This window comes from Anguilla anguilla, chromosome 13 (genome assembly GCF_013347855.1).
Source record: "Anguilla anguilla isolate fAngAng1 chromosome 13, fAngAng1.pri, whole genome shotgun sequence".
NCBI classification, from domain to species: Eukaryota; Metazoa; Chordata; class Actinopteri; order Anguilliformes; family Anguillidae; genus Anguilla; species Anguilla anguilla.
Genome location: NC_049213.1, coordinates 23,773,092 through 23,798,561, shown reverse-complemented (window position 1 = coordinate 23,798,561; position 25,470 = coordinate 23,773,092). Strand labels below are relative to the sequence as shown.

At 45.3% G+C, this 25,470-nt stretch overlaps 2 protein-coding genes across 8 annotated transcripts in view; one reads left to right on the top strand and one right to left on the bottom strand.

The window, feature by feature from the left end:
• vgll4b (vestigial-like family member 4b) overlaps nt 1-14,941 on the top strand; it is a 40,918-nt gene extending 25,977 nt beyond the window's left edge. For 3 of the 5 annotated variants that reach the window (XM_035388533.1, XM_035388532.1, XM_035388531.1), the window contains 5 exons: nt 2,632-2,815; nt 7,556-7,642; nt 9,863-10,085; nt 10,421-10,544; nt 12,130-14,941. In XM_035388533.1, the coding sequence (XP_035244424.1) occupies nt 2,632-2,815; nt 7,556-7,642; nt 9,863-10,085; nt 10,421-10,544; nt 12,130-12,374 (863 nt within the window). In that variant the 3' untranslated portion in view covers nt 12,375-14,941. The remainder of the gene's footprint in view (nt 1-2,631; nt 2,816-7,555; nt 7,643-9,862; nt 10,086-10,420; nt 10,545-12,129) is intronic. The other 2 variants (XM_035388535.1, XM_035388534.1) reach the window with 1 other exon arrangement.
• Nucleotides 14,942-15,538: 597 nt separating this feature from the next.
• atg7 (ATG7 autophagy related 7 homolog (S. cerevisiae)) overlaps nt 15,539-25,470 on the bottom strand; it is a 44,722-nt gene continuing 34,790 nt past the window's right edge. For all 3 annotated transcript variants that reach the window (XM_035388526.1, XM_035388527.1, XM_035388528.1), the window contains one exon: nt 15,539-15,991. In XM_035388526.1, the coding sequence (XP_035244417.1) occupies nt 15,959-15,991 (33 nt within the window). In that variant the 3' untranslated portion in view covers nt 15,539-15,958. The remainder of the gene's footprint in view (nt 15,992-25,470) is intronic.

The following is a 25,470-nucleotide window of genomic DNA, read 5'->3' as shown; positions in this document are numbered from 1 at the left end:
GGGTGGCCAGGGGGAAAAATTTCCAGAGTTGAAAAAGAAAGAACTCTGTATCCGATTTTGAGGTTACGCTGACTGGATGAATGAGCTGGTGAGGAAGGCAGAAGTCCCTGCCCTTGTATCTTTTCAATTGGAGTCGACTTCCATGCGTCTCAAAGACATTTCTGGAGCTCTGCTCGGGTTACGCCGACTGGCTGCCAAAAATATCATTGGCGAAGAAGACTTGCTTGATTCTCTGTGCTTTTAAATGTGTGAAGGAGCCCGGGGAGGGGGGAGGGGGGTCACCTCCGTAACCTGATCTCATCCTGACTTCACGTTTGAAGTCCCCGAGAAAGACTGGGCTTTGATCATTTTCTCTTAATGACTGCCTTTCATTAGATCAAACGTTTAATGCGTCTCTCCCGACGCAGATAGAGATCTTTATGGCCCAGAGTTTTTCTTAACAAAGGTTACTGTACCGTGCGGCTCGGGCAGAGCACAGCGCTCCTGTTGTTTGGCTGCGCTTCGCTCCCTGCCATTCACCGCGCCGCAGCACACGGCCTCCTGAGCCACTGCACTTTATTGTAGTACTACAGGCTGTCAGTCAGTGCGGGAAACGTGTGAGACACAGTCCAGGAATCTGAGAGAGAGAGAGAGAGAGAGAGAGAGGGCTGTGGCAAGCTTCCGCTTCAGCCGAGGTATAGGCCCACACATGATCTGAGACTTTATTTGCCAACGGTCCTTTGAAATGCGCTTTGATTTCATGAAGGGGGGTCCTTTGAGACTATCAAAATCAATCATCTGAAGACGTTTAAATCCACAATTAAGATGTGAATATCTGATAAAAAAAGAGTTCTAGCAATAAGTTTGGAATTGGAAATGAGATTTAACTTCTTTATTTAATCTCATTTCATTTATTTTTCATGTGGAGACACCAGGCAAGTTTTTAATTTCCCAGACGGGTGTTATCATGAAAGAAAAATGAAAATGCTGCCTATATTTTGTTTGCAGAGTACATTTCCTCCTTATTCAAAATGAACTTGCAGAAGTGTTTCATCTTTTAGTTTTTTTGGCTCCTGGGTTTGCTGGCTGAGGCTGTAGTGAAACGGCTGTGTCTCTGTTCACTCGCTCCATTTGCTGCTCTGGAGGTGGGGTGATCAGCCCTGCAGGCAGTAACACCAGGGAGGGGGGAGGGGACTTTGATTCCTGTTGAACTCCCCCATCCATTGTAGCAGATGACACCTTTAGGGGGGAAGTTGGATACTTAAGGGAAGCCTTATGTTCCCTTGAAATGGATTCGGGCATTATTTGTTTGTTACCAGAACTTGAAATAAATTGCATAAGGACAAAGGCCCAGAGTAGATTAACTGTCCTAGATTAGCGGCTATATTCACAATGGCACCTCTATTTGAGCACTTGAGTCTTGAACCAGCGTAGATAAGCTATCATGTGTTGCGGGTTCTGAGCAGAGGGGAAAATGCACTGCAGCAGGCAGCCTGCAGTCTTCTCTATTACTAGCCTTCTCTTCTGCCAAAACAATGATGTCATCCCCGTTGCCATGGAGTGCGGTCAGACGAGCAGGGACATGCTAGTCAGTAAAATGGGACGCTTGTTTAGGAGGCTTCTCCCTGTTAACTCTCTTTGTAGGGCTTGTTTTTGTTCGCTGATTTTATTGATTGGTTTTTTTAAGATGGATATAGGACATTATGCGAATCAATTTTGTTTAAATGCTTTTCTTAGAAAATGCCGTTTGGCTGCTTGAGAATCCTTCTGTTTTATGTTTGAAGAACGTCTTCAAACAAAAAACAGCTGTGGTGGCTATGGCTGAAGGCAAAATTGTGAAGGAAATTGCATTTGTCTTTTTGCGAATGTAATTTTACAGATGTGTAGCCTATCTCTTTCGGAGAGTGGCAATATTTTGGTGAGGGAAAATATAACTGTTTGGATAGTGGTCTCGCAATAATGTCAAAAACCCCTCATTTATTAAACCAGTATTTACTGTAGGAGAAGTAGCATTCGTATTTTACTGAATAAACACTTTTAAAAGCTAAATGTTGAGTTTTCGCTCAAGCTTTCCCAAGTGGAAAGTTCCCAGTAACTGTTGCTGCCAGTTGTAATTTTCCTGTGTCTCTCAAAGTGCGCACTGTGAATACACTATAAGCTACTGTACTTAATCCCCTTCCTTAAGAGACATGATGAAATTAAATTTTCTGGGTAAAATGTAGGCTATAAGTAATATTAGAAAGTTGTTTCTTGGTGAAATGTATAAGTATACCATCACCTATAAGTTTGTGACTTTTTAGGACTGTATGTATGCTACTGAAGCTCTTTTGCTGCTGCTTGTTGGTGTATTTTCACAGCCTAATCTTATTACTTAGCCTAATAGTTCTCCTCATGTTTTATAGGCCCATTTCAAGAAGGAATATACGAGAAGAACAAAGTGAAGTTTAGGCTGCAGTAAAGCGATTTGCGTCAAAGGCGCTCTATAAAGAAACCTGTGCCGAGTGCAGGGTGCGCAGTTAAACATGCAAGGGGTAACTGCTGGCTTTAATGAAGGCTCCCAAATAAATGGATGGCCTTACTGCTCTGCACACGCCGACAGGAAGTGGCTGCTCCACGCGCGCTCACAGGAAGTGGCCTCCTCTGTGTTCGCAGGTGAAGCTGCCCTCAGGGGCGAGCCCAGGATGCAGTCCATGTCGTCCGCGGTGACCAACCACCGGACCGGCCCCCCGCCCATCAGCCCCAGCAAGAGGAAGCACAGCAGCGACCAGCCGGACGAAGACATCGACTGCGACAACGAGCACGTGGCCAAAATGAGCCGATTGTTCGCGGCGCAGCTGTAAGTTTGCCGAGTTCGATTCTCGTATTGCTTTCTCCTCAACAGGATCATAAGTACACACCCACACACACACGTACACACACACACCTGTCTGTCCTTCCTAGGCCATGCTGTTATTAAAGGAATGGCCCTTATAAATGTCCCAAAGTAGAGGAATGTGCTTTTTTTAGAGGCGGCTGTGGCGTGCTGAGCAGCAGGGGGCGCTGTGGTGGCAGGCGTGGCGGTGTGATTTACGCAGGCCTCCCGCGGGTCCCCGGCGCGCTCCGCGGGGAGGCCCAAAATGGCGAGGACCCCTGCAGGTAGCGGGAAATGAAGAGCCGTTCCCTGCGCTCCTCCGGCGGCGCGCTCGCAGCGCGGAATGCGCTGACGGTTGGCACGGAGCTGAGGCCCAGGATTCCGCGCATTCCGGGCCTGCGATCGCAGCACATGCTGCGCCGGCGGTGCCGGGCCGTGCCCTCCCCGCGCCCGTCAGCGGGCCCCACGGATTCCGCGCATTCCTGTCCCCGCTCGGGCTCCCTGCGCTCGGTCATGAGACCACAGACATGGCTATTTATTGTTAAATAACTCACGGTGGTGTTAGGCAGAGCACCCGGTCCAGTTCATGGCCTTGGAATGCGTGTAACAAATTAGGATCCAAGTGCTGGAGTCAGACCAAACAATGATGGCACACAGAGCTGGGAGCTGCGAGCTGGCTTCTGCAGGCTGCCGCAGGACGAGAGTCCCCACTGTTCCGCGCTAGCCTGGAACAGTCCCAGGCAAACCGGCCGCCATTTTCATTCCCTGAATCCCTTTCAGGAATATTGTATTCCTCCACCTTAAGTATGCATAAGTTTTGAGCTTAAGTTTTGTTCTTGAAAATAAAACCGAACCATAATTGGAAGAAGTAGCGAGGCTGGGCTTATAAGGATGTAGCACCTGGTGTATCTCGCTGTTAATGGGAACAGAGTAACAACAGAACTGTGGCACAGCATGCAAAACAGGGTCACTTCACCGTGTGTTCCAAATGATGCTTGGAACAAAGGGGCGGGGAGGGGCGGGGGGGTGAAGACACATTTGTTCTCTGCATCTCAACAGCTCGGTCAGCACTAACATAAATAACGTTTTCACCAGGGAGCATAATTCTCCTTCCTACCTCTTAAGGCCTTTGCATTGTGGAGTCTCCCACTGGCCCACAGAGTGTGAAGAAAGTGCTTAGTGTCTTCTGCCCTGCTGACATAAATTAACCTTTTTTTGCAAGGCCTTTCTTGTGCCATGTGGTTAGAATTAGCATTCATTTATGGGGAGTATAAAAATGACTGCTGACAGGCGCGTGATTTGGAGGCGAAATGTTATATTGTGTGAAATTCGGTGCCCACGCACCTATGTACAGTGTGGGATGGGGCGGAAAGCCATTCTGAAGTAGTAAGCAAATTTAGGCCCATTTGAATTGCCCCGGGGCAAACCGTTTAGCTCACAAAGGCTAATTGTATCGTGACTGGTAACTGACATCCATTTAAACCGCTGAGTTGACTTATGGGTTTTTTATCGAATTTCTCTGCCCTTGGAGCCACGCGGGATTGGCTGGGTAAACAAAGCAGGGAGACGAATCAGTTTCTGCTGGATGGCCTCATTGAGGATTCACACCCAAATACAAACAAAAGCCCTTCAACTGGAGATGTTAATCTCCCAATATTCAAAATGGCAATTAAGTGTCTCTGCCCTGGCGGATTCTCCAATCCTTCTTCTCTGAGTAATCATAGTAATGTTCGTCAAGGGGAGGTAGGCGGGAGGTTTTGCCCACAGCTGTTTCAGGCCCGGTAGCTCTCTTTGTTAATTGTTTTCTGTATGGAGCAGGTAGCTGACACCAGACACCTCAGGCTCAAACGGCGGATGGCAGAGGCTCAGGTTTCTATTATGGTTCTCTGCCGATGAGGGCCAGACCCAGACAGCCTGAGGAGGGGGAGCAGATATCAACCCTACTCCCCCCACCCACCCTCCCCACTCAACTTCACTCCCGACTCCCATTTACAACAGCTGGGGACAAGGCTGTGCTCTGTCGAGCTTAAAAGCTGTGTTCTCCAGTGAGTTTAACCACACAAGGTGTGTAGGAGTGTTTGTTGGAAGCTAATGTAATGTAATGGAAGCAGGCTCCAGCTGTAGCGAAACGGTCATGAAGTGTTCCTTTTCTAGCCGGGAGGAGGGCGGGCTACAGTACTAACAGGAACAGGAAGGGTCTCTCATAGCCTGGATATCTCTTTGTTCTGAAGAGACGGGAAGGCGTATGAGATCAGCGCGATATGTTGTGTTGTTTTTCTGAAGGCCTGTCAGTAGCGAGGCGTGCTCCCCCCTCTCGGTTTGCTGATAAAAGCTGGTGCTGGGGCCTGCCCTGTGCTGCTGAGTGGGCTTCTTGTCAGGCCGGGGCCATTTTCTCATTTTCACAGTTGAGCTGAAAACAAAGGTCTCCTTATCCTGGAAGCCTGCATCAGCCTGTCCCCCTGCAGGCCCCCCCGCTGCCGTAAGAGCACCCCCCTCCCCCGCCCATCCCCCTTCAGGCACCCCCACTGCCGTAAGAGTCCCTCTGCACCAGCCCCGCTCCCCTGCAGGCGCCCCCGTAGCCAGAAGAGTGCCAGATATTCTGCGAGCAGGGGAACTCGCTGCCGTAAAAGTCTCCCCGTCTCTCTCGGAGCTGGGAACTCGCTGCCGTAAAAGTCCCCCCGTCTCTCTCGGAGCTGGGAAGTCTCTGCTGTAAGAGTCTTCTGGGCTTTCAGCTGGGAACCGACAGAGCTGTGCTTTCTCATGGCTCACACCCTGGGCCAAATGCAGAAGGGTCTCACAGTGCTGCCAAGGTGGCCTGGGCTGAGGAAATTCACCGTGTTCTTATCTGTCCGCAGCGATACAGTTAAACCTCTCGTAGTCTTTCATGTGGGTTTTGTGTGTGTGTGTGTGTGTGTGTGTGTGTGTGTGTGTTTCTGGTCTCCTTGGCTTTTACTCCCTCTTCCAGCTGTAAATGCTCACTTAATCCTCTGTTTCTGTTGGTTTTTTTACTTCAGAGTTCCCTACATGTTTTGTTTCCATTATTGGATGTTTTGGGTTCTTATAATTCATTTCTGTTTTTTTAAAGTTGGATTTTTTGTTTTCGTTGCATTAATTGATTTGTAAAGAATTTCATAGACAAGACAACACATGCTCTATCAGTACTTGAAGTGATACACAGGGTTCCATGCCCGTACCCTGTTGCATTGCGTTGTCGTGTATATTAGAATTTCATGTCCGTATCTAACAGACCAGTACAAAGTGACTCATAACTGCTTAGGTACTTCACTTTAATCCCAAACTTTGCGGAAACTAGTTTATTTATTTTAGGGAATTGTCAGAGAAGCTAGCCATGTAAACACTATTGTCATGCCCACTGCACATGTGCTTTGTTAGTGTTCTCCCTGTCTGTGTAGGAAATTGAACTTTAATTGTATCCTTATTTAAGTTCCCTCAAATGAATGCCTGGATTTCATGCAAGGCATTGGGTGTACTAGGAATGACTGACTCACAAAGGAACAGCAGTACATTTAGGGTTTCCTGATGAAGCTCTCGTCTCAGTGACTGCTCTGTATGGCTCGCCGGTCTTCGGCATGGTAAATTTTGTGTGCATGCACACCGATGGTGGCAAGATGTTACCCTTGCATGTAGTCACATCACAATAAAACTAATGTCCCATGGAACTCTCTTGTCAAAGAATTTTACACATCCCCGAACTACTGGCAGAAAAGTGCCTAAGATCCCGGACGAGCCACCTGGACCAGTCCGTGTGCGGTTTGGAGGGGACTTGCAGCATGAGGCTGTGTTTGTGTCATGCGGTCTCCTCTTCCACTGCTTGATTTCTCCCAGATGTTTCCTGAATCTTACAGGGTGAGGCTCCACTGACTTCAAGGCAAAAAAAAAAAAAACAAATACAAAAAGGAATAGAATAGAATAATAAAAAGTTAAAACTGACTCAAGATTTGAGGTTTGAAACTGCAGTCAACTTCAGTGGTGCGAAAAGGAGGCGCAATCTTTCAGTAACAGAATCTGGTCAAACAAAGTCTGCTGATATGTGCAGCTCTTGGCTCTCGTACGGTCTGGCTTCCCCCTCTTATCTAGTGTATCTTTTCAGAATAATAAAGCTCAGGATAACCATGAAAGCAGGACGGACCCTTTGACCATTTAACCTTTCTGGAGCGGTTGGCCCGTCTTTACGAGCGTCTCTAACAGCGCAGCATGTGGACTTTCAATTGAGGTTGAAGTCAACACACAAAATATAACGTAAGGGCAGCTCTATATTAAAGTTTGAAAAAAAACAGGCGTTCTCCACTCGTACCAAGTCGTATCGTGTTTGTCATTCACTGAGTGCGGGTTCTTTCTAATTCTAAAATCAATGGATCGCCCTAAATAACTGTTTGAGATTCCGCAAATTGCACACTGCGCATAACCAGAGACCTTGTTTAAAAAAATAATAATAAAAGAAACCCCTATGGTGTGAGCTGAGCTCCGGAACGTACTGCGGCAGCTCTGGCAGCGCTTTCCTTCCCGCTTCTCCGCCCCTTCCTTTGAGCCGGTAGTGCCAGCGACTGGCACTGTGACTGTGTCCTATCTGTCCACTGACGCCATAGCTACAACCTGCAGCACTCAACACAGCTGAATTGCACAAAGGGGAAATAAAGGTACCGTACTTTTATTGTGAAGGGGCATACAACCTGCCCAGAACTTCTTTCTTTTTTTTCCCACCAGAGAGCTTGCCAAGATGCAGAGGCCCCCGGCTTTCTTGTGGGAGGATGCTGGGTTGTCTTCATGCGATTTGGCTATGATTAAAGTTAGGTTAGTACCACTTCTTTCCCCCCCTCGCTTATCCCTTTATTCCATCCAAACAGATGTACGCCTGGTATACTGGTCTGCTGATTGACGCTGGTCAGGCAGCGTTAGTGGGTAAAGGAGTCAGAGATAAGACTCCTTCCGTCTCCTCTGCACTGCCTGCTTTTACAGCCCGCCCAGAGCTGCACACAACAGGCCCTGGGGGAAAGGGAAATATCGCTGTGGTCCTGCCCACAGTTAACGTGTTCAAACTGGCCTCTGGAGCTCATTAATTCAGAGTTACTTTACATCAGAGAGAAGTGAGGAGTGTCTGTGTGGGGGATGTTTTTGTGTGGGTGTGTTTATTATTTTTTTTTAAGTATTTTGTTTATGAGAGAGGCCATTCTTTTTCTGGTCACACATTGACGTTACGTGAGGAACTTTGAGTGAAGAGATTGGCTGTGCTGTAAGGATCTTTATTCGCTCTCCGAGTGTTTCTGATGGTTTCCTGAGGATGTTTATAATGAGTGGGTTCGAAAGCCTTTATTTAATGAATACAGTAGTTACTGGAATTGGACTCGCAGCAGAGTGAAACCCTGCATAGGGCAATTGATCAAAGAGGAATTGGTTGACCTGCGGAATGGACTAGAATACGTTGCCTTGAAGAAGTTATTGTCTTTGGCTTTTTCAGAATGCAGTATTATCTTCCTGGGGTTGTTGGCTAGCCTTGCTTGCAACTGTGGTTGTGGCTGTGGAGGATAAAAAAAAAAAAAAAAAAAACCTGTTGGCCAAGTTACCAGCAGATGAACTACACCCGTCTCCACAGGAAGTCCAAAGTTGAATGTCCTGAGCGAATGGGCAGATACTGGGCCAACGTTTGGAATAACAGAGGAGTTACGGTGAAGGAAGGAAGGAAACGGCCCCTGCAGGTCTCTGTTCGCCCAGGCCTCGCGTAAAAGCAGGTCCTTTCTCTGCGCCTGCCCATTTGTTACTCGCTGAAAGACGTTTCCGGTGAGCGTAACAGTGCACCGCACATGCTTTCCTTGCCAGCCCTGTTGCCTAGTAACTGACTATTTCAAGGACTCAAGCCGGTAGGGCTCCGTTCTCCAAAACCTCCCCCCCCCCCCCCATTCCCTTTCACACTCCAGCCTTCTCCGTAACCTCGCTCATCTGAATGTGGATAATGCAGGGCCATTATCGTGGAGCGCCGTTTCAACAACATTTGATTATTGAAGCCGAAGGGAGGATTTGGCTTATAGGTTTAGGAGAGCGGCTCGTGTGTGGATTTGGTTCTGCACACGGGAGATAAAATTGTGAGCGTCTGTCCATCCGTGGGTGCGAGTGTGTATGTGTACCAGTTTGCTTGTGTGTGTGTGTGTGTGTGTGTGTGGTGTGTATGTATGTGTGTGTCCAGCTTCGGTTCGAATGAGCAGTGAGGTGTGCCTGGTGCGGTCCACATGCGGTCACAGCCGAGCGGAGGGGATTGGGCCCGGACCGTAGCGGCGCACATAGAGCCCATTGTAAACTAATCAGCATCGGTGTTTGTTTTCCCTCTCTTCCCCCCCCGCATTCTCTGCGCTCGACAGGCCTACCCAAAGGTATTATGTTTTTGGCCCTCTGGAGCAGGGCTGAAAGCTTTCAGCAGCCAGGAGGAGCCCCTTGCTGGGCCTCTGAGCGTTTAGCAGCAGGGGGAGGCCGCTCGCTCAGGAAGGGAGGAACGGCAGCACTCCCCCTCTGACGCAGAGTCACCCCTCACACGGCTCTGAAAATTCAGCTCCAGTTCAGATAGTCCTGCTTTTCTCTGAAGTGACCACTTGGGTGGCAGAAGGTGGAATCTTCTCCAACTCTGAGCAGTGCATGCTAAATATATGGTGCATATAATTAAAAAGTTATGTAAACGGGAAATGAGCTCCAGTTTAGAACAAACCGAAAATGAACAGGCAAGAGATTATCAGGTAAATTCTGACCCCCTTAGAGTCTGAGCTGTCCAGTTGGCTGTAGAAAGCACCAAAATGATCCCCGTGGCTGGTGAATGATGACTATGCCATGGTGTTGAGCCTGTAGTTTAGTGTACACAGCAGAGGGAGATTTACTGAGGTGAATATGCTGAGCGTGTGCACCAGTGTTGCACAGTGCTCTTATCGGGCCCAGTCAGCAGGGCGGGCTGCGCTTGCCTTTAACAGCCGGCCCCTGTTGCGGGCGCCGAATAATGTGCCCCCTGTTCCCCCCCCCCCTCCCCCCTCGCAGCGGCAAGCCTGCCAACGGGGACTACCGCAAAGACCCCCGGGATCGCAGCCGCAGCCCCATCGAGCGCGCCGCCGCCCCCGCCATCGGTATCCACGGCAACCACCTCTACACCCACGTGCCCAGCCTGGCCATGGACCAGCCCCTCGCTCTGACCAAAAACAGCATGGACGCCGCCCGCACCGCCTCCATCTCCCCGGCCCTCGGCCCCATGGAGCGGCAGCAGGTAAGACCACAGCAGCGCTACCGCCTTAGAGCCTCCACCGTTATATAACCTGCTGCTTCTGCTCTGAGTGCGTTTGCTCTGGCCTCCAGTAAGAGAGTGAGTGGTCCCTACAGCCGGCTGCTTGGAGCCATTTTGAAGGAGACCAGGAGACCCTCAGATTTTGATGGAATGTGACTGTAGTGACTTAATAAACTTGATAATCTAAATCTAAATATTTGGACTTCAAAAGAACATTTGTAAAGGTGATTGAGGATTATTTGCATTGTTAGACTTGGTCAGGCGGTTCAGCCTCTTTGCATTGTGCGGTGACTGACGGCCTGTTTGTCTGTGTTCAGAATCGTCCCTCTGTGATCACCTGTGCCTCTGCCAACAACCGCAACTGTAACCTGTCTCACTGCCCTGTGTCCCACAACGGCTGTACCTCCAGCCTGCCTGCCAACTACAGGAGACCCTCCAACAGTAAGTCCCTTCACCGTGTACCCCACACTGCCAAACACTACCCCACACCTCCAGCCTGCACGCCAACTAGAGGAACATGTACCCCACACTACCAGAACATAGTCCTCTTACAATACAGCTCAGTCCTCATTCAACAGTGGTCACCTTTATTTTAAGCTGGCTTGCACCTTCATTCACTTCATTCACATTGTGTAGGTACAATGTATGAGTCTTGTAGGGCAATGTAACTCAAGTTACAAGTTATAAAGTGTAACACGCACCAATACAAAGTGTGTGCGTGCACGTGACCAGCGGAGCGAAGCACGTCAGAGGCACACAGTCAGAGGCACACAGTCAGAGGCACACAGGAGAGACGCTGGCGCTCTGTGGCCCAGCGTGCAGGAACGATGGCGCTCAGGGCCTGGCCTCCTGACCCAGGCCATGTGATGAGGGCATGGCAGGGTCCCGCTCGCCCCTGTGGCCAGGCACAGGTCAGCGGCAGGTCGCGGGAAAGGCGGTTTGATTTCTCCTGGGGGACCCTGGCACAAAGCCGCTGTTCTCTCGCAACCAGCACAGGGGACCGCGCGCGCTAATATATCCCACATTGTGTTACGTAAGCAGGAAAAAATAAACAAACCAATTCCCTTGTTTTTGCACTGTGTTCAGTGACCATTTCAGTGTGTTAATTATTTATATTTTTATCAACCCAGTGGAAAAGATGGTCGGGTTGATCTAAACTTTACCATCTACTATGGAATTATACATAGCAAAGTTATGAGTTATCTACTTTCTGCACTATGCCTTGTACAGCTGGACGGGTCGAACATAAAATGAACTGGAATGTTTAGCTGATATTTTGCTGTACCACAATATGAGAAAGTTACACACACACTGACGTTGTGAGGTCCCCTGTGTGCGTATTGTAAAGAGCTGGTAATTATGCATTTTTGGAATCAGCTCCTATAACTGGTAGTGCAGTGCGGTTGGCTTCCTCAGTGAAACTGCCAGCCTCTATACAAGATAAATACGAAATAAAATGAGTTGGCTTATTTACGATTTCAGGCAATAATTGAACGCTTTAACAGGAGAAACCCTAATTAATGATAACTGCCTTCCCATAAATACTTTATTCATTGCTGTGGCTGCAACAGGGTAAATGGTTTTGATTCATTGTTTTAACCTTTGCAAACAGTAAATGGTTTTGATTTTTTTTTTTTTTTAATTTTTTTTTTTTTTAACTATTGATTTCACTCAGTGGCCATGAGCATTCATGAGCAAGGATCGTTAGCATTCTACCATGGTGAATAGTAAAGAATTTAGTCATAAATGTAATACATTTCATTGCCATTCTTACTATAGTGAATAGTAACAAACCGAGGATGATAAATTTCATTAGCATTCTACTACAGTGAATAGTAAAGAACTGAGTAATGAATGCCATATAAATTTCATTGGCATCCTACCAGTGAATAATAAAGAACTGAGTAACAAATTCCATGCATTTCATTTGCATTCCACCATAGTGAATAGTAATGAATTTAGTGACGGAATGAGTCGGAATGAAAATGTCTTCCCGCTAACGCGCCCCCCCCCCCTTCCCTTACAGCCAACACGGCGTGCGACCCCGTGATCGAGGAGCACTTCCGCCGGAGCCTGGGGAAGAACTACAAGGAGCCGGAGCCGGTGACAAACTCGGTGTCCATCACGGGCTCCGTGGACGACCACTTCGCCAAGGCGCTGGGCGAGACCTGGCTGCAGATCAAGGCCAAGGGCAGCGGCTCGGCCAGCCCCGAGCAGTCCCCCACCAGCCACATGGTCAATCACAATCACTCCCCCTCCCTGGTCTCCTGAAGAGGCCCCTCCACAGCCGCCCTGCATGATTCAGCTCCGCTCGGAACAGTGCTAGCAGTTAGCTGTGTACATAAAGATAGCGGGAGGGAGTGAGCGTTTTGTTTTTCCTTTTTTGTTTTTTCCTTTTCTTATTTTTATTTTCTTGTTTTTTTAAAAAAAAGTATCTTTGCGTACTTGCTTGGCATTTGCGTTATCAGATGCCCAAAATGGAAAAAAAAAAAAAACTAGCAGGAACTATTTTATTAGGATTTGTATCACATAGCATCCTAACCACCTGCCTCAATTACCAAAGAAACCTCTGATGCAAATGTGTTGCCCCCTTATAAAAGAATAAGCCATTCTTTCAGCTTTCCCCCAGCCATATTCTCTCTGCTGTTCTTGCCTGTAGACTGTGCTTCACTTTCTCCCCCCATTTCTCCTGTTTTGTATGCTTTTACTTGAAAAGGAAGGCCTGGTCTGAATTGCACTACTCGATGATGGGTTGAGGTTGCTTGTCAGCTTCACGTTGGACGTACTACGCTTTTTGGTTTGATTTTGTTTTTCTTTCTCGTATTTTGACGGCAAAACTGCTGACGACAATGGTTAGGTGATGTTTATCTCGATCCAAGAAGGCAAAGAATGATTTGGGGCAAGGGAAAGTGTTTCTTACTGGTTCAAGGTCTCTGACTGTCATTCAGGCAGTCGGTTCTTTTCAATGGTAGGTGCTCACAACTGGACTGTCATTTTTCACGGGCATTTAATTGTTTTGTAGTTTCCCAAGCACTGTGGTTTGCTAGAGTAGAAAAGGTTTGAAGGGTAAAAATAGTGCTTACAGATGCATGTTTTAAATAGCTGGTATCTATTAATGTGTAGACATTTCAATCTTAATACTATTAGCCTTTCTTCAAGATTTAGTTTATTTTTGTCAGTAACAGTCCTAGATATACTTACTGCTGGTACAGTTGTACTCATTATTTTTTTTTATTCGATATTCATTATGGTAGCAGCCAGCAACAGAGGACAGCCTCCGGACAGGCCTTCTATATATAAACAGTTTGATTTATATGATGTTAATCCGTGGTACAGGATGCTATAGCTTTTTTTTTTTGCATGACTGAATAAGGTAACCATTTGCAGCTGTAGACTGGTCGACTATCTCCCTAATGTCAAGACTTATTTTTTATTTTGATATATTTTCATCTACTACTTCTAACAACTTTGCATTGTAGCAGATGGCTGCAGCTTGTGAACCTGACTATTGTTTTGTTTTGTTTTTAAACTCATGAACCTGTACCAAGGAAACAAACATTCCTCCTATAGGGAACTTTGTACAGGTATTGCATTTTTTTTCTTCAATATCAGTAGCTACTAACAAGTAAGATTTAAGCGGCGGGAAAAGTGGGAGGGGCCTGAAGGAGGCGCCGCTCATCTTAAGCTCGTCTTTATTCGAGCTCATACGCCCATACATTCCATCATCCCTGATCAATTGTTGGACTCATTAGAACCCAGTACCGTGACATAGATTCTCAAAAGCAGAAGCTAGCTGCCAGACAGCTGCCATTTGAAATGAGTATCCGAATGAGCGATTTCAAAACAATGAGTCTTTAAAAAAAAAAAAAACAAGAATACAATGCAGATATGTTTTCACTTATCTGTAAGCACAATTGACCACATGAAAAGAAGTAGTTGTTGTAACAGGCCATTGTAATTTCCTCCACCGATTCACATGAACGCAGAGGGGAAAGGGCGTAACGTCCCGAGGTCATTATACACACATTTCACTACCAATTTACTCGGTAGGAAACACACTTTCTGCTTCGGCATCCAATACCCTACACACTGTAGGAAAATCACTTAATAAAAATACTTTTTTATATAGGTAACTATAAGACCATCATTACGCTGTGCGTAACGAATGTACAGAGAAAAAAAATCGTAGGTATTTTTTGAGGAACAATTAATTTGTTAATGATATGTAGCTATTTAATTTTCCCTGTCCTTTATTGTAATCATGCATTTTTTTTTTTTGAGAAAAAGTTGATCTTTTTTGTTTGTTGTAGATTTGTCTGTTTTAAGGTTTAAAAAAAGTGCAGGAACACAGTTATTCTATGAAAACACTACGTTAGCATAATAGCCACTTGTTTATTATTGCTGAAGGCTACTGAGCAGGTACAGTGCAGCATTGAACACTGAGCGTGCTGTTCTGTTGAGTTTGCCTCTTGTGAGACAATTGAACAAAGGTGCTCATCTTTGAGCATTACTCGTCTGAGATGGGTAACTCCACACTGATTTGGCTTATTTGAGATTTAAATGCTAAAATGTTGTTTAAACAGTAGATCTGAGAAAGAAGGGCTGTGTATCCAGGGATGAAAAAACAAACTGATATTGAGAGACAAACTGTTTAGATTGTTCCTTCACGTTGGAAGCTGCATTGACAGTGTACTTCTGAATACCCTAAACCGTTTGTAAATCTGTATTATACCCTCCTTTGTGGCCTTGTTTCTCCTGAAAATAAAAAGGTTTTGGCAGGCCACCTTTTTTGTACTTAAAAGTAGCCTCAATGAACAATAAAGTGCTCTTAAACCACAGTCTTGCCTTGGATTCCTTATACCCTCCCCCCAGAGATGACCCCTTTGCAGGGAACACAAGAGTCCTGATGTTTACAGTGGGGATTGTAAACATCAGGACTCTTCTCCACACACATTGTAATGGAGCTGGGTGTGGACACTGTCAACAATACGAAACTAAAGCTTCTTAAGAGTGACTAAGTGCTGTCCATACAGTTTGCATGCGTAATGGAAGTTTTTTCTGTTACGATGATGCTTCAGGGATCATTTCAAGTGGATGGGGAAGCAGAATTTCAATTGAATTCACGTAATAGTTTTACAGAACACATGGGCCATTGTGAACACTAGAATACCTGCACTGTTTCATGCAAACTTGCAGTGGTATTGCATCATTCTCCTCCAGGCATCCAGAACTGTCTCCAGCCAGTGATGTTTCTGCTGTTTTCCCACATGGTCCGGTTTGCTGATGTAGTGTAACGTGAATTAACATCGTGGTTCTGTTCCAGAGCCCCAGATGTTGTCCTGAAGCTCTTAAATGTTCTCTGCTTTTCAAGATGTTAAGGTCTTAAAAGTACTCCATTAAAAAAACTATCAAACATTTTTACGCCACAAAACAAAGGGAGTATACGTTCTGTTTTTTAATTCAGGACACTAAACATGATACACACCAAATACACTGAGTTAACAACTGACTGGACGAACAAAATCAAACATAAAAAAGTTATTCAAGAGACAAATAAGTGTGAAAATGTGGATGGGAGCTAAGCATATATGAAGTATGAACACCGATGATAACCTGCATATGTCATTTAACATCTGTCCATTTTCTTTAAAAAGGTATGTAAACATTCATTAATATGCAAATACAGCAGCATGAACACATTAGCGCATAAAGGGCAGGTCTGTTTGGGAGAGCCAGAAAGCTGGCAGCCAGATTGAGTGACTGATGCTGCTCTGTTGGGTGCTCTTGGCTTGGCATTGAGCACTGCCACAAGCCACGCAGAAACACACAGTCCGAGCTCTGTGGCGTCCATGTTCTCAGATGCTTTCATCATCGCTCATGTCCCAGATCTGAAAAAAAAAGTATATGACCTTCAGAAATTGTAAAACACAGACACTTTGTCATTTGCTTACATCAGCCAATCTCTTTCCTGATGGCAGTCTGCTACGTGCACCTTCATCCATCAAGCTTAACATGAATAAAATCAAAATGGCTGCCAGAAAACAGGAAGTGACACCATATTTCATAATTAGAACTTGCCAAGACAATTGGAGCACCTCACTAGCTCAAAATCTGAATACCCTACCTCATGCATCATTATAATGAGGGAGTTCCTACACAGTATATTTTCCAGGGTTAGCCGGATAAATATAGTTTTAAAAGACTGGTAGAGTATCATCTCTAAAATTAGACTATAAATCAACATTCTCTTTAGTTCCGCAGCACTGGAACCAGCCGTTCCCTCTTGTTGCCCGTAAAGTGTTTCTATGTTAACATTTAGCCCGGGTTAATACAACCTACCTCATATCTAAGCTGCACATTCTATGATTCACATTTTGCCTTCGTAAAAGTAATTTCAAAACAAAACACATTTTCCCCTAAAAAGGCTGCAAAGTCTTCCCAGAATGGTCCTAAATGTTAATATCACAATTTCATTGTTTGCGTATTTTAGCCGAAATCCCCTTTTCCTCTCTCACAAGGTCTTCTTCATCTCTCTATCAAAAACATATGTTGTTTATTAGGCCATGTTACAGCAGACGAGCCCAGACAAGCAAGGCACACAGCTCTGCTCTGGTCCTCAGAGACGCCTAACTTGGCCTGATTTAATCAGTTGGTGGTTTCTGGGATGGAATCTCTGGTATATTTTGTAGAAGACTTCCTGACAAAGCCCTTTTGAGTAAAGCCGGGATCGTCATCACAGACCTCAGATGGTTACAGAAACAAAAAAATAATTAATAAAATAAATACAAGCAGGTGTGTGCATCCACACAAAAAGCACACACAATGCACATACACATACTAGAAATAGCTTCTAAACAAAAACAATGTATAGAAATTACAAATACTAGTTAACTACCAGTATTCATTCATTTACCCTTTTCAACCTGTGTATGGGAAAGAAAAAATCCACCTTTTGGTAGACATATATTGTTTCGTTCTACCATGTTATATACATGTATTTGTAAGTCCTCTAAAATATAGCATGTAAACTGGCAGCGGTAGCCTCATTGATTTGGGATAAGCAGTTTGTGCCCACAGAAATGTGAACGAATGCACATGTTAGAAGCAACTGTGCTTGTGATTAACTGGAACAGACAGGTGTGAGGGCAGTGCCCACGTGAGCTTCATTTCCACATCCCGTCACCCGGGCACTGCCATATCTAATCACATGCTAATCTATACCCGCAGTCCTACAAAGCAAGTACACAAACACACAAACACACTACAAAGCCCTGCCTGGTAAACAGCTCTCTCCGACTCTCTTTGATGTTTGTGCCCAGGTTGGTAAAGAACACCCCCCCAGCCAAAAAACGAAACAAAAAAACTCATCCCCTCACCCCCTCATCCCCAACCCATGTGAAAAGAGAGTGACAGGTTTGTTTCCACTTCAAAGGGAGGCTCCTCTCTGAGGGTGTCTCTCCTTTCCTGTGTCCACTGCTGTCCAGGAGCCCCTCCCCAGGAAGTGACACAGAAGTGTGACATCACACATACACTCCAAAACCCCCCCACCTCCTCTCCATAAACAACGCCACTGTTTTGACGCGTACAAATTCCACACATTCCCACTTCCTTCAGACGCATTTCACATACCTCAGATGAGGACACAGAGGGGCAGACACACACACACACACACACACACACACACACACACACACGATAAGGCACACACACATGTATGCAAGCACATACATGCACACACACACATACACGCAATCAGGCATATACAAAAACACATGCACACACACATGCAACCTTTTGGTGTCATTTGCTGTAATCTGAGAACTCGGGAAAGAGCAGCTACACTAAAATTGCGACGATGTGCCCTGGCTAATTACAGTTTGGCCTGTGGGCAAGAGTGCTATCCCACCAAAAGACATTCAGAATTATTTTGGGGTCAGAAGCTTCAGGCCATCGTCTTCTTTGTTCATTGGCTAAACACACTGAAATACATTTTCAAATGGACCTGTGGAGGAGCTATGTGGTATGGTGTCACTGGGAGCTGTAGCACTGTATGTCACAGAGTAACAAAAAAAGTGCTTTTTATCCTCCGTGTGGTTTTGGAATAATGGGCCTGCCTTGTTTTTCAAGAGACAGTCAGACTATAATCACACATATCATTATTTTAATTACAGCCTAGTCCGTGGGTCTTTAAACTATTTCAGTACGGTACACTCACACAGAAAGAGAACACAAGGGTTTTTCTCTCATTGGACCAAATGCATGTTAGCAGGATTTAGGCTTGATCTCTTTAGCTTTATCTTCCCCTACGTTTGTGTTTGATGTCTGTTTCTTTTTGTGGTCCAAATGAATCATGCTGTCATTTGACACCACTGTGTGTATTTAATCCTTGTCTCTATTGGATTTCTCAGAGGAAGAGGAAGTTTCATTGTTATTTACTGTACTACAACGCTTCCTCAGATGTTACCTATGTAAGAGTGCCAGATTGAGCTAAAAAGCTAGTTCTCATCTACATCAGTAGCTTGTTCTACCCCTAAAACATGTATTTAAAGCAGGCAGGGTGAACAACACTGAAGGAATTCTGTTCCTGTCGGCAGTATGGATGCCGCATACTCTGTGTCATGCATTCAGAGGTGCGCCGTTAGAGTCTGTGGTCATCAAGTGTTGCCCTTGTGAAACAGCGTCTGAGGTTCAGTGGTTGTGGCTTCTGTCAAATATATGCAATTTAATTCTTTTTTATTTTTATTTATACAAACACACTGTGGAATGCCTAAAACTAGCAGAGAAGCATTTAGAAAGGCACCCAAAATATGATTATAAAAAAGTTTATAAATGAATCTCCCTTAAACAGTCTTATCACACCTCAAAAAGCCTGCAGGTTGTTACAATCAGAAAGGCTGAGGTGTAACCCGTCATATTGCATCCCATGGGGGTCGCCGAGCAGCCATCAGAAAATACGCAGCTCCTCCAAGGGGACGTCTAAGTGCCCTTCATCAGGAGGCGTCTCAGCGTCACATTGTGCAGTGTGCAGAGGTGGCGGGCTGGCCCCGTGGGGTGTTCACATGCAGCCTCTGGGGTTTGGTGTGTAATGAGAATGCAGCTACAGTCACAGCAGGCTGAGGTTTTGGCTCAGACCAGCACTCAGACCAGTACCCAGACCAGCACTCTGCCATTCCACAGGCTCCCTACAAGTGTGGTGGAAGTTGGGACTTTATTTTGCATGGTGCAGACCACACCCCACTTTTCAACACAACAGCAGTGACATATTAGTCCTGGGCTCTGTCTCTCTGTCTCTGTCTCGGTATTGGTCTCTGAGTTAAGGCTCAAAATCACGGTCATGTTAGCACACAGGTCTTCAGGTGAGGACAGGGAGAGAGTGCACTCTCGCGCCGGGCGAACTTGCAGCAGCAGGACGCGGGGGCACATTATTAAAGAGCCCTTTTTCTTTGCCCTCCTGTTCTTGTTAATAAACTTCAAACGGGGCAGGCGGAAAAGCTTTTAAATGGATCAGCTCGCAAGCAGAACTGAGGCTCCTCTTTGGATGGCCCTCATGAATGCAGCTTTGACTGTGTGTGATCCTTTGTGTGCTGGGTGAGAGAGAATGGGAAAGCAGACTTATGTAACCTGAATAGCACTATCTATAGCCAAAAAATTTACTACACTCTCATTCTGATGCCTGGAATTTTTCTGAAAGCATTTAATACGGATCCCCACCTAAGCCGATTTTTTAAAGCCAAGATTATTGTACTGCTCAAAGCCTCAAGCCATCAAACCAACGGAACTTGCAAATTATTCATTTTCATCCCTTTTGCAATCAGGCATGTCAATCGATCATTAACTTCTGGTTTAATGGGAGTGAAGACATTCAATCAAATGTATGGCGCAAAAGGAATTAAGAGATTGGAGAGATAACATACAATTACATTCATGGCAAAAATATCCCCGCAGCACCAAATAAATAAGCTCTTTATTTTGCATAAGCTGGCAACCATGCATGCCGTATTTAAATCAGAGTTGTCTAAAAAAAATAACTCATCTGATTGGTGCATGAATAATCTTGTCCTTGTTATTTCAAAAATACCTCATCTGATTGGTGCATGAATAACATTGCTCTTCTTTTGGCTTCTGGAAAAAATAAATTATGATAACAGCCAGATTATTATGCAGCACTGGTTTAAGTCAGGACAGGATAGGGGAAACTGAGCCTTGCATCTCCTCCAGAGATCCCGTTTCTAATCCGCTGGGCTCAGAAACATATTGGGAGATCGCAATCATGACTGTACAAACAACACATACAAGAACCTGCAAACAATTATTTTCCTCACTGGCCAAAAAAGGCCTGGCCAGCCTTTGGGCTTTCTTTTCCCACAATCCAATTACTGACCCCTCTGCAGTACACGCAAGATGGCTGCGCTCTGCATGCTCTGTGCTCTGACCCGTCTCTGTGCAGCTGATAATGCGATAGCGCGGTGCGCGGACAGATACGGGTACGAGGTGACGGAGAGTCTGCGTCACCACCGCAAACTGGGAACACTCGTGTTCTTCTACAGGGAGTCAGAGGCAGGAAAGTGACAGCAAAGCAGCTTTAACTCCATGCGAGAGAGGAGAAACCCCAAGTTGTTTGGAGTTGCCCAGCACTGGTAGTTCAGCTAATAACTTACCAAAAGAGTTTGGTTTTTTTAAAAGAATAAATCTGGGTTTGATATTAGTGCATGTGCATACATCCAAATTCATGTCAAAAGCAGTCACCCTGTCAAATATTAGGGGATTTACCATCTGAGATAAGCCAAGAGTAGTTGCTGGTCTAGTTAAACCCCAATAGTGAGGTAGGGCAGGCTTATTAGCAGTGATGTCATCAACCTCAAAGCTCCGCAAACTTCCTCCATCCCACTCTACTATCCAGTTCATGAAGTTGTACATTTGTCACCATCTACTGTGGTTAAACATTAGTATTTAAACCGCAGTTAGAGAGGGCCTCCTCAACCACTTAAATTTGCCGAAGAAAGGGAGCGAGAGAGAGAGACTGTCGATCCAATCACAGCTTACCACCAACTGTAGCTTGTAAACTGAAAAACATCTGTTTTACAGACTTAAAAAAACATTTTTCAAATGCGTCTCTGCCTTTTATCAGTGAGCATGGCTGAAATGAATATGAGGACAGCGAATTTCAGACCACACAGGGAGCTGATACACAGAGTACTGAGTTATCCACATGATCTCCTGTGAGGGAGGGAGGGACGAGGGGAGGTGACACGACAGAGGGTCAAAGGGCTCAAGTGGGCGGACTGGAGAAGTCCATTCAGCCAATGAGAACAGGGACTGATGTTGGTGGTTGTAATTTTACACTTGTGGTAAGTCTACAAGCCAGTGAGTCATACTTCAAGATGCATTGTGAAATTGTTACCATAGGACAATCCCAATAACAACAACACTGCTACTACTGCTAATATGAATAACAATCCTAATTAGAATGAGAATAAGAATATGAATTAAGAATAAGAATAAAGGAAGAATAAGAATGAAAATAATAAAAAAAAAACAAACAACTACCAATTTTCTGGATATCAATAAGAGCATTATTTGTCTGCTAAGAATAGAGTTTTGAGAAAAATATTGATGCAGGCAAAAAAAACAAAAAAGAAAAAAAAAAACAAAAAACAGATGATACAATATATCTTCTAAAGAGAGAAGGGATGAACTCATTGCCTGAACCCTGTCTTCAATTAGCAAGCTGGAAAAGACCTGCGATTGAATCGCGCTCTCTTATAAATATTTGCGGTGCGATCACTTCCTCTGGTTTAATTTGCGCTCTGTGGCCTCTCAGAAGATAAACAGAGCATTAGCACACACACCAACACTGGGTGAAAGATAAAAGCTCCACCCAGCAGAACATTCAAATGTGCATGGCAGTGTCCAGATGATATTAATGTTTATTTGCGCCTTCTCTTCTGAGAGTGCCTACAGCACTGTGGACCCAGGCAGTTCCCTCATTGAGCCAAGAACTTTTGTTTACCTTAAACGCACCTTATGTAGTTAAAGGGCACCTTCTGGCAATGAAATTATGAATGTGAAATAAGCGTGTGGCCCATCTTTCATATACAGTGCCCTCCAAAAGTATGATAACGGTTAAGTGAAATCTGTTTTTCTTGCACTATACACATAAGGCATTTGGACTTCTGTTCAAAAGATGACTATGAGGCAAATGTACTGGCAATACCCAGTTTTGGCTTTTGTTTTCATTGGTGGAGACTGCATTTGGTGTCAGAGGGAAACATCATTATGAAAACCAGAGAAGTAACTGAGGCTGAAAAACAACTAATCAGTAAACTGAGAGAACAGAAGTATTCATTAAGAAGGACAGCACAGAAACTGGGTATTATCAAGGACAGCAGCGTGGAAAAAAAAAAAACAAATTTCACTCTACAGTTAATATTTTTGGAGGGCACTATATATCAGTAAGTGTGTCAGAGCATATGCATTACATTACATAACAGGAATTTAGCAGATGCTCTTATCCAGAGCGACTTACACAACATTCTACATAGCATTTACATTGCATCCATTTATATACTGAAGCGATGCAGGGCAAGTACCTTGCTCAAGAGTACAACAGCGGTGTCCTACTCGGGAATCAAACTTCAAACAAGCCCAGCTCCTTACCCATTATACTACAATGTCGCGCTATGGCTGGACCGCTTCCATTAACAGTCGGTCAGTTTGCCTGAGCGTGAAGCACAGGCCCATGGCAGACGTGCTCACCAGCCAAACCCCTCAATGTCACCTGAGGATATCCAGGGAAAGCCAATCACAGCAGAGTGAACACAGCACAGGTGTGTGAGTCATCATGTCTGTCTTCACCCGATCCGATGCCAATCACCCCCCCCACCACTCTGCTCCAACAACATCCTCAATCGCAATGACTTCACTCTGGAAAAGTACCGCTGGTATGAGGGGGGGGGGATCTTCACCCAGGGTGAATTACACAGCTTATTTTTGGCAGATCCCTTAACCAATGAATTCATAAAAAGTCACAGTATTCACAGTATTCATTACAAATGCGTTTAATGTTTTTGACCCGCAGAGTGATTTACTTCGTTTGACTTCAAACAGGACCAACACAAATCTGCAAATCTGAATGGAGATGAAAAGCTTTTACAGTGAGCTGCTAGTTCACTGCACTTTTTTTTATTTTTTTAAAGATTTGGTGGCAACAACAACTCTATGCACAATGCCAAGCCCTTCCAGTAAGGCAGACACCTGGGTGTTATTAGTAAATACATGCAGACCCCAAAGAAAACCTCAGGGAAGGAACTCCAGGGTAGCTAATGCTAGTGCTGTGAGCCACGCTGCCTCTCCTCTCCTGGTGCTTCGTGGAGGTCACTGCTGGCCTTTACCTCTGCGGCTGACTGTAAAAGCTGGCATGGATCTGGACTTGGCTCTAGGGGGATGGCGGTCATGTCCAAACCCACTCAGTGCTGATGGAGCGGCTCCACGTTTCTCTCCGTAAAGCTCTCTGTCTCCCGTCTCATATCACCGTGGGGTTTATGAAAATACACTGAGAAGATTTGGACGGTTTCTTTAAAGTCGATCCAAGCAGCAGGCAGGCTATATATAAGTTACAGTCAACAAAGGGAGGCTTTGTAGCAGAAAGAGAGCCCAGAGCTTCTCCAACTGTGAGTCAACCTATCCACAGTGCGTTCAAAACGGAAAATGACAATTCTTTTTAAAGATTTCCCCTAACTCTCCCCTGCTCCAAAAACTTGCATTTCGCCACTAGAAGACTGTGTGTAAAATCATAAGCTGCAGTGATTTCACTGGAGTGTTCACAGAGAGGTACTTTAATGCACCATATAGGCTGTGATGTCATACAACACAAATAAATTTGCACTGAACATGTCAGGTAAGGGGAAAATAACAGAAAATGCACTGACCATCACCTCTGAGGCTTGACCTCAGCCCCTACTGTTCTACATCGCTCCCACTGGTCAATGCTTAAAATATAGTAACAATTCACAATATATGGACACATATACAAATTATTGTATATCATATTCAGATATTGCAACAACTGAAAATATACACTGCTGTGAAGCATGCAGGAGTTATTTACAATATATTGCTGTAGGTTCCATCTCTGTAAGGGTAAATATGAAGAAGTTCCAACCTTCAGAGTATCACTTAAACACAGACACACCACAGATCCAGAGAATGACAAAAAACCTTGACATGTGGCTTAACTGTGTAGCTGTATCTAAACAACCAAATATAAATCAGCAATTCAGAGCCATTTTAATCTCCTAATGAAGACAGAAACTCATTTTAACTCGTTATGTAGAAGCCGCGCATACTCTTTGGTGCAAGTGATGTTCTTTTCCGTCAGTACTGCTCGGGAACGTTAATGCAACGTAACGTTAACGTAAATCTTCCAGTTCTAACGGGTATTGCCATATTTGTCCATAACAAAAAGCAAAAGAGTATCCCCCCACTCACGCCCCACCCCCAGCCTCCCGAGGCCAGAGAGAATCTCTTTTGCAGCAGAGCCCTCTGGACTCGGTTTTGACTTCTCCCCGTGTTCTCTGCCCCTGGGTCTCAGGGGGGAACAGGCCGAACTGGGGTCTGTACACAGTGTTCGCTTCAGGCCCCGTACAGACCTGGAAACGCAGAAGAATGGCAGGAAGAGGCTGGCCCACGCCTCGCGCCACCTCCCCGCATGCCATTTCCTCTGCCCTGAGCGCGGTCCCCAGCAGCCTCCGTACCCTCCACCAGAAAAAAATCACGCTGAACGCTACGTCTCCCTTTGTAATACGCGCGTATCCTTCCTCTAGGATTGTTTCGCCTCTTGAGTTTAACAGTAACAGCTGGTGTCGTACTCTACAATGAGGCCCATGTTCCCGTAATCGTACGCGCGGCCACGGGTGTTGACACTGTCGTTTTCTCCTACGTTGACGTCTATGAATACCACAGGAGCACAACTGACATTCTGCAACTGTGACTCACATAGCGAGAGGTCTCATCTCTGGAAACAGGCCATCCCACTCTCTGTCGCTGGTCACTGCCTTACATAATGCACTGCCTGTGAGGAGGCTATAGTGTACAGCTGTAGCTTTGAGAAGAAGGTAAAGTGCACACTTGTAGTGCTCATGAAGACTATGCAATGTCGCAATTGCATAGAACCATGAAACAACTTTAGGAGGAGCAGTCAGTCAAGAAAGGAGAAAGTATAATGGTCCTTCCCTCACATCCCATAAATCACTTGTTTGTGATCTTTCTGTCAGGAAGAAGACTGAGGTCCCCCATCCTTTAAAAGAAGGAGAGCACTCAACAGCTTTGTGGCAACATCTGTAGGCCTCATTAATGACACAGCACACCT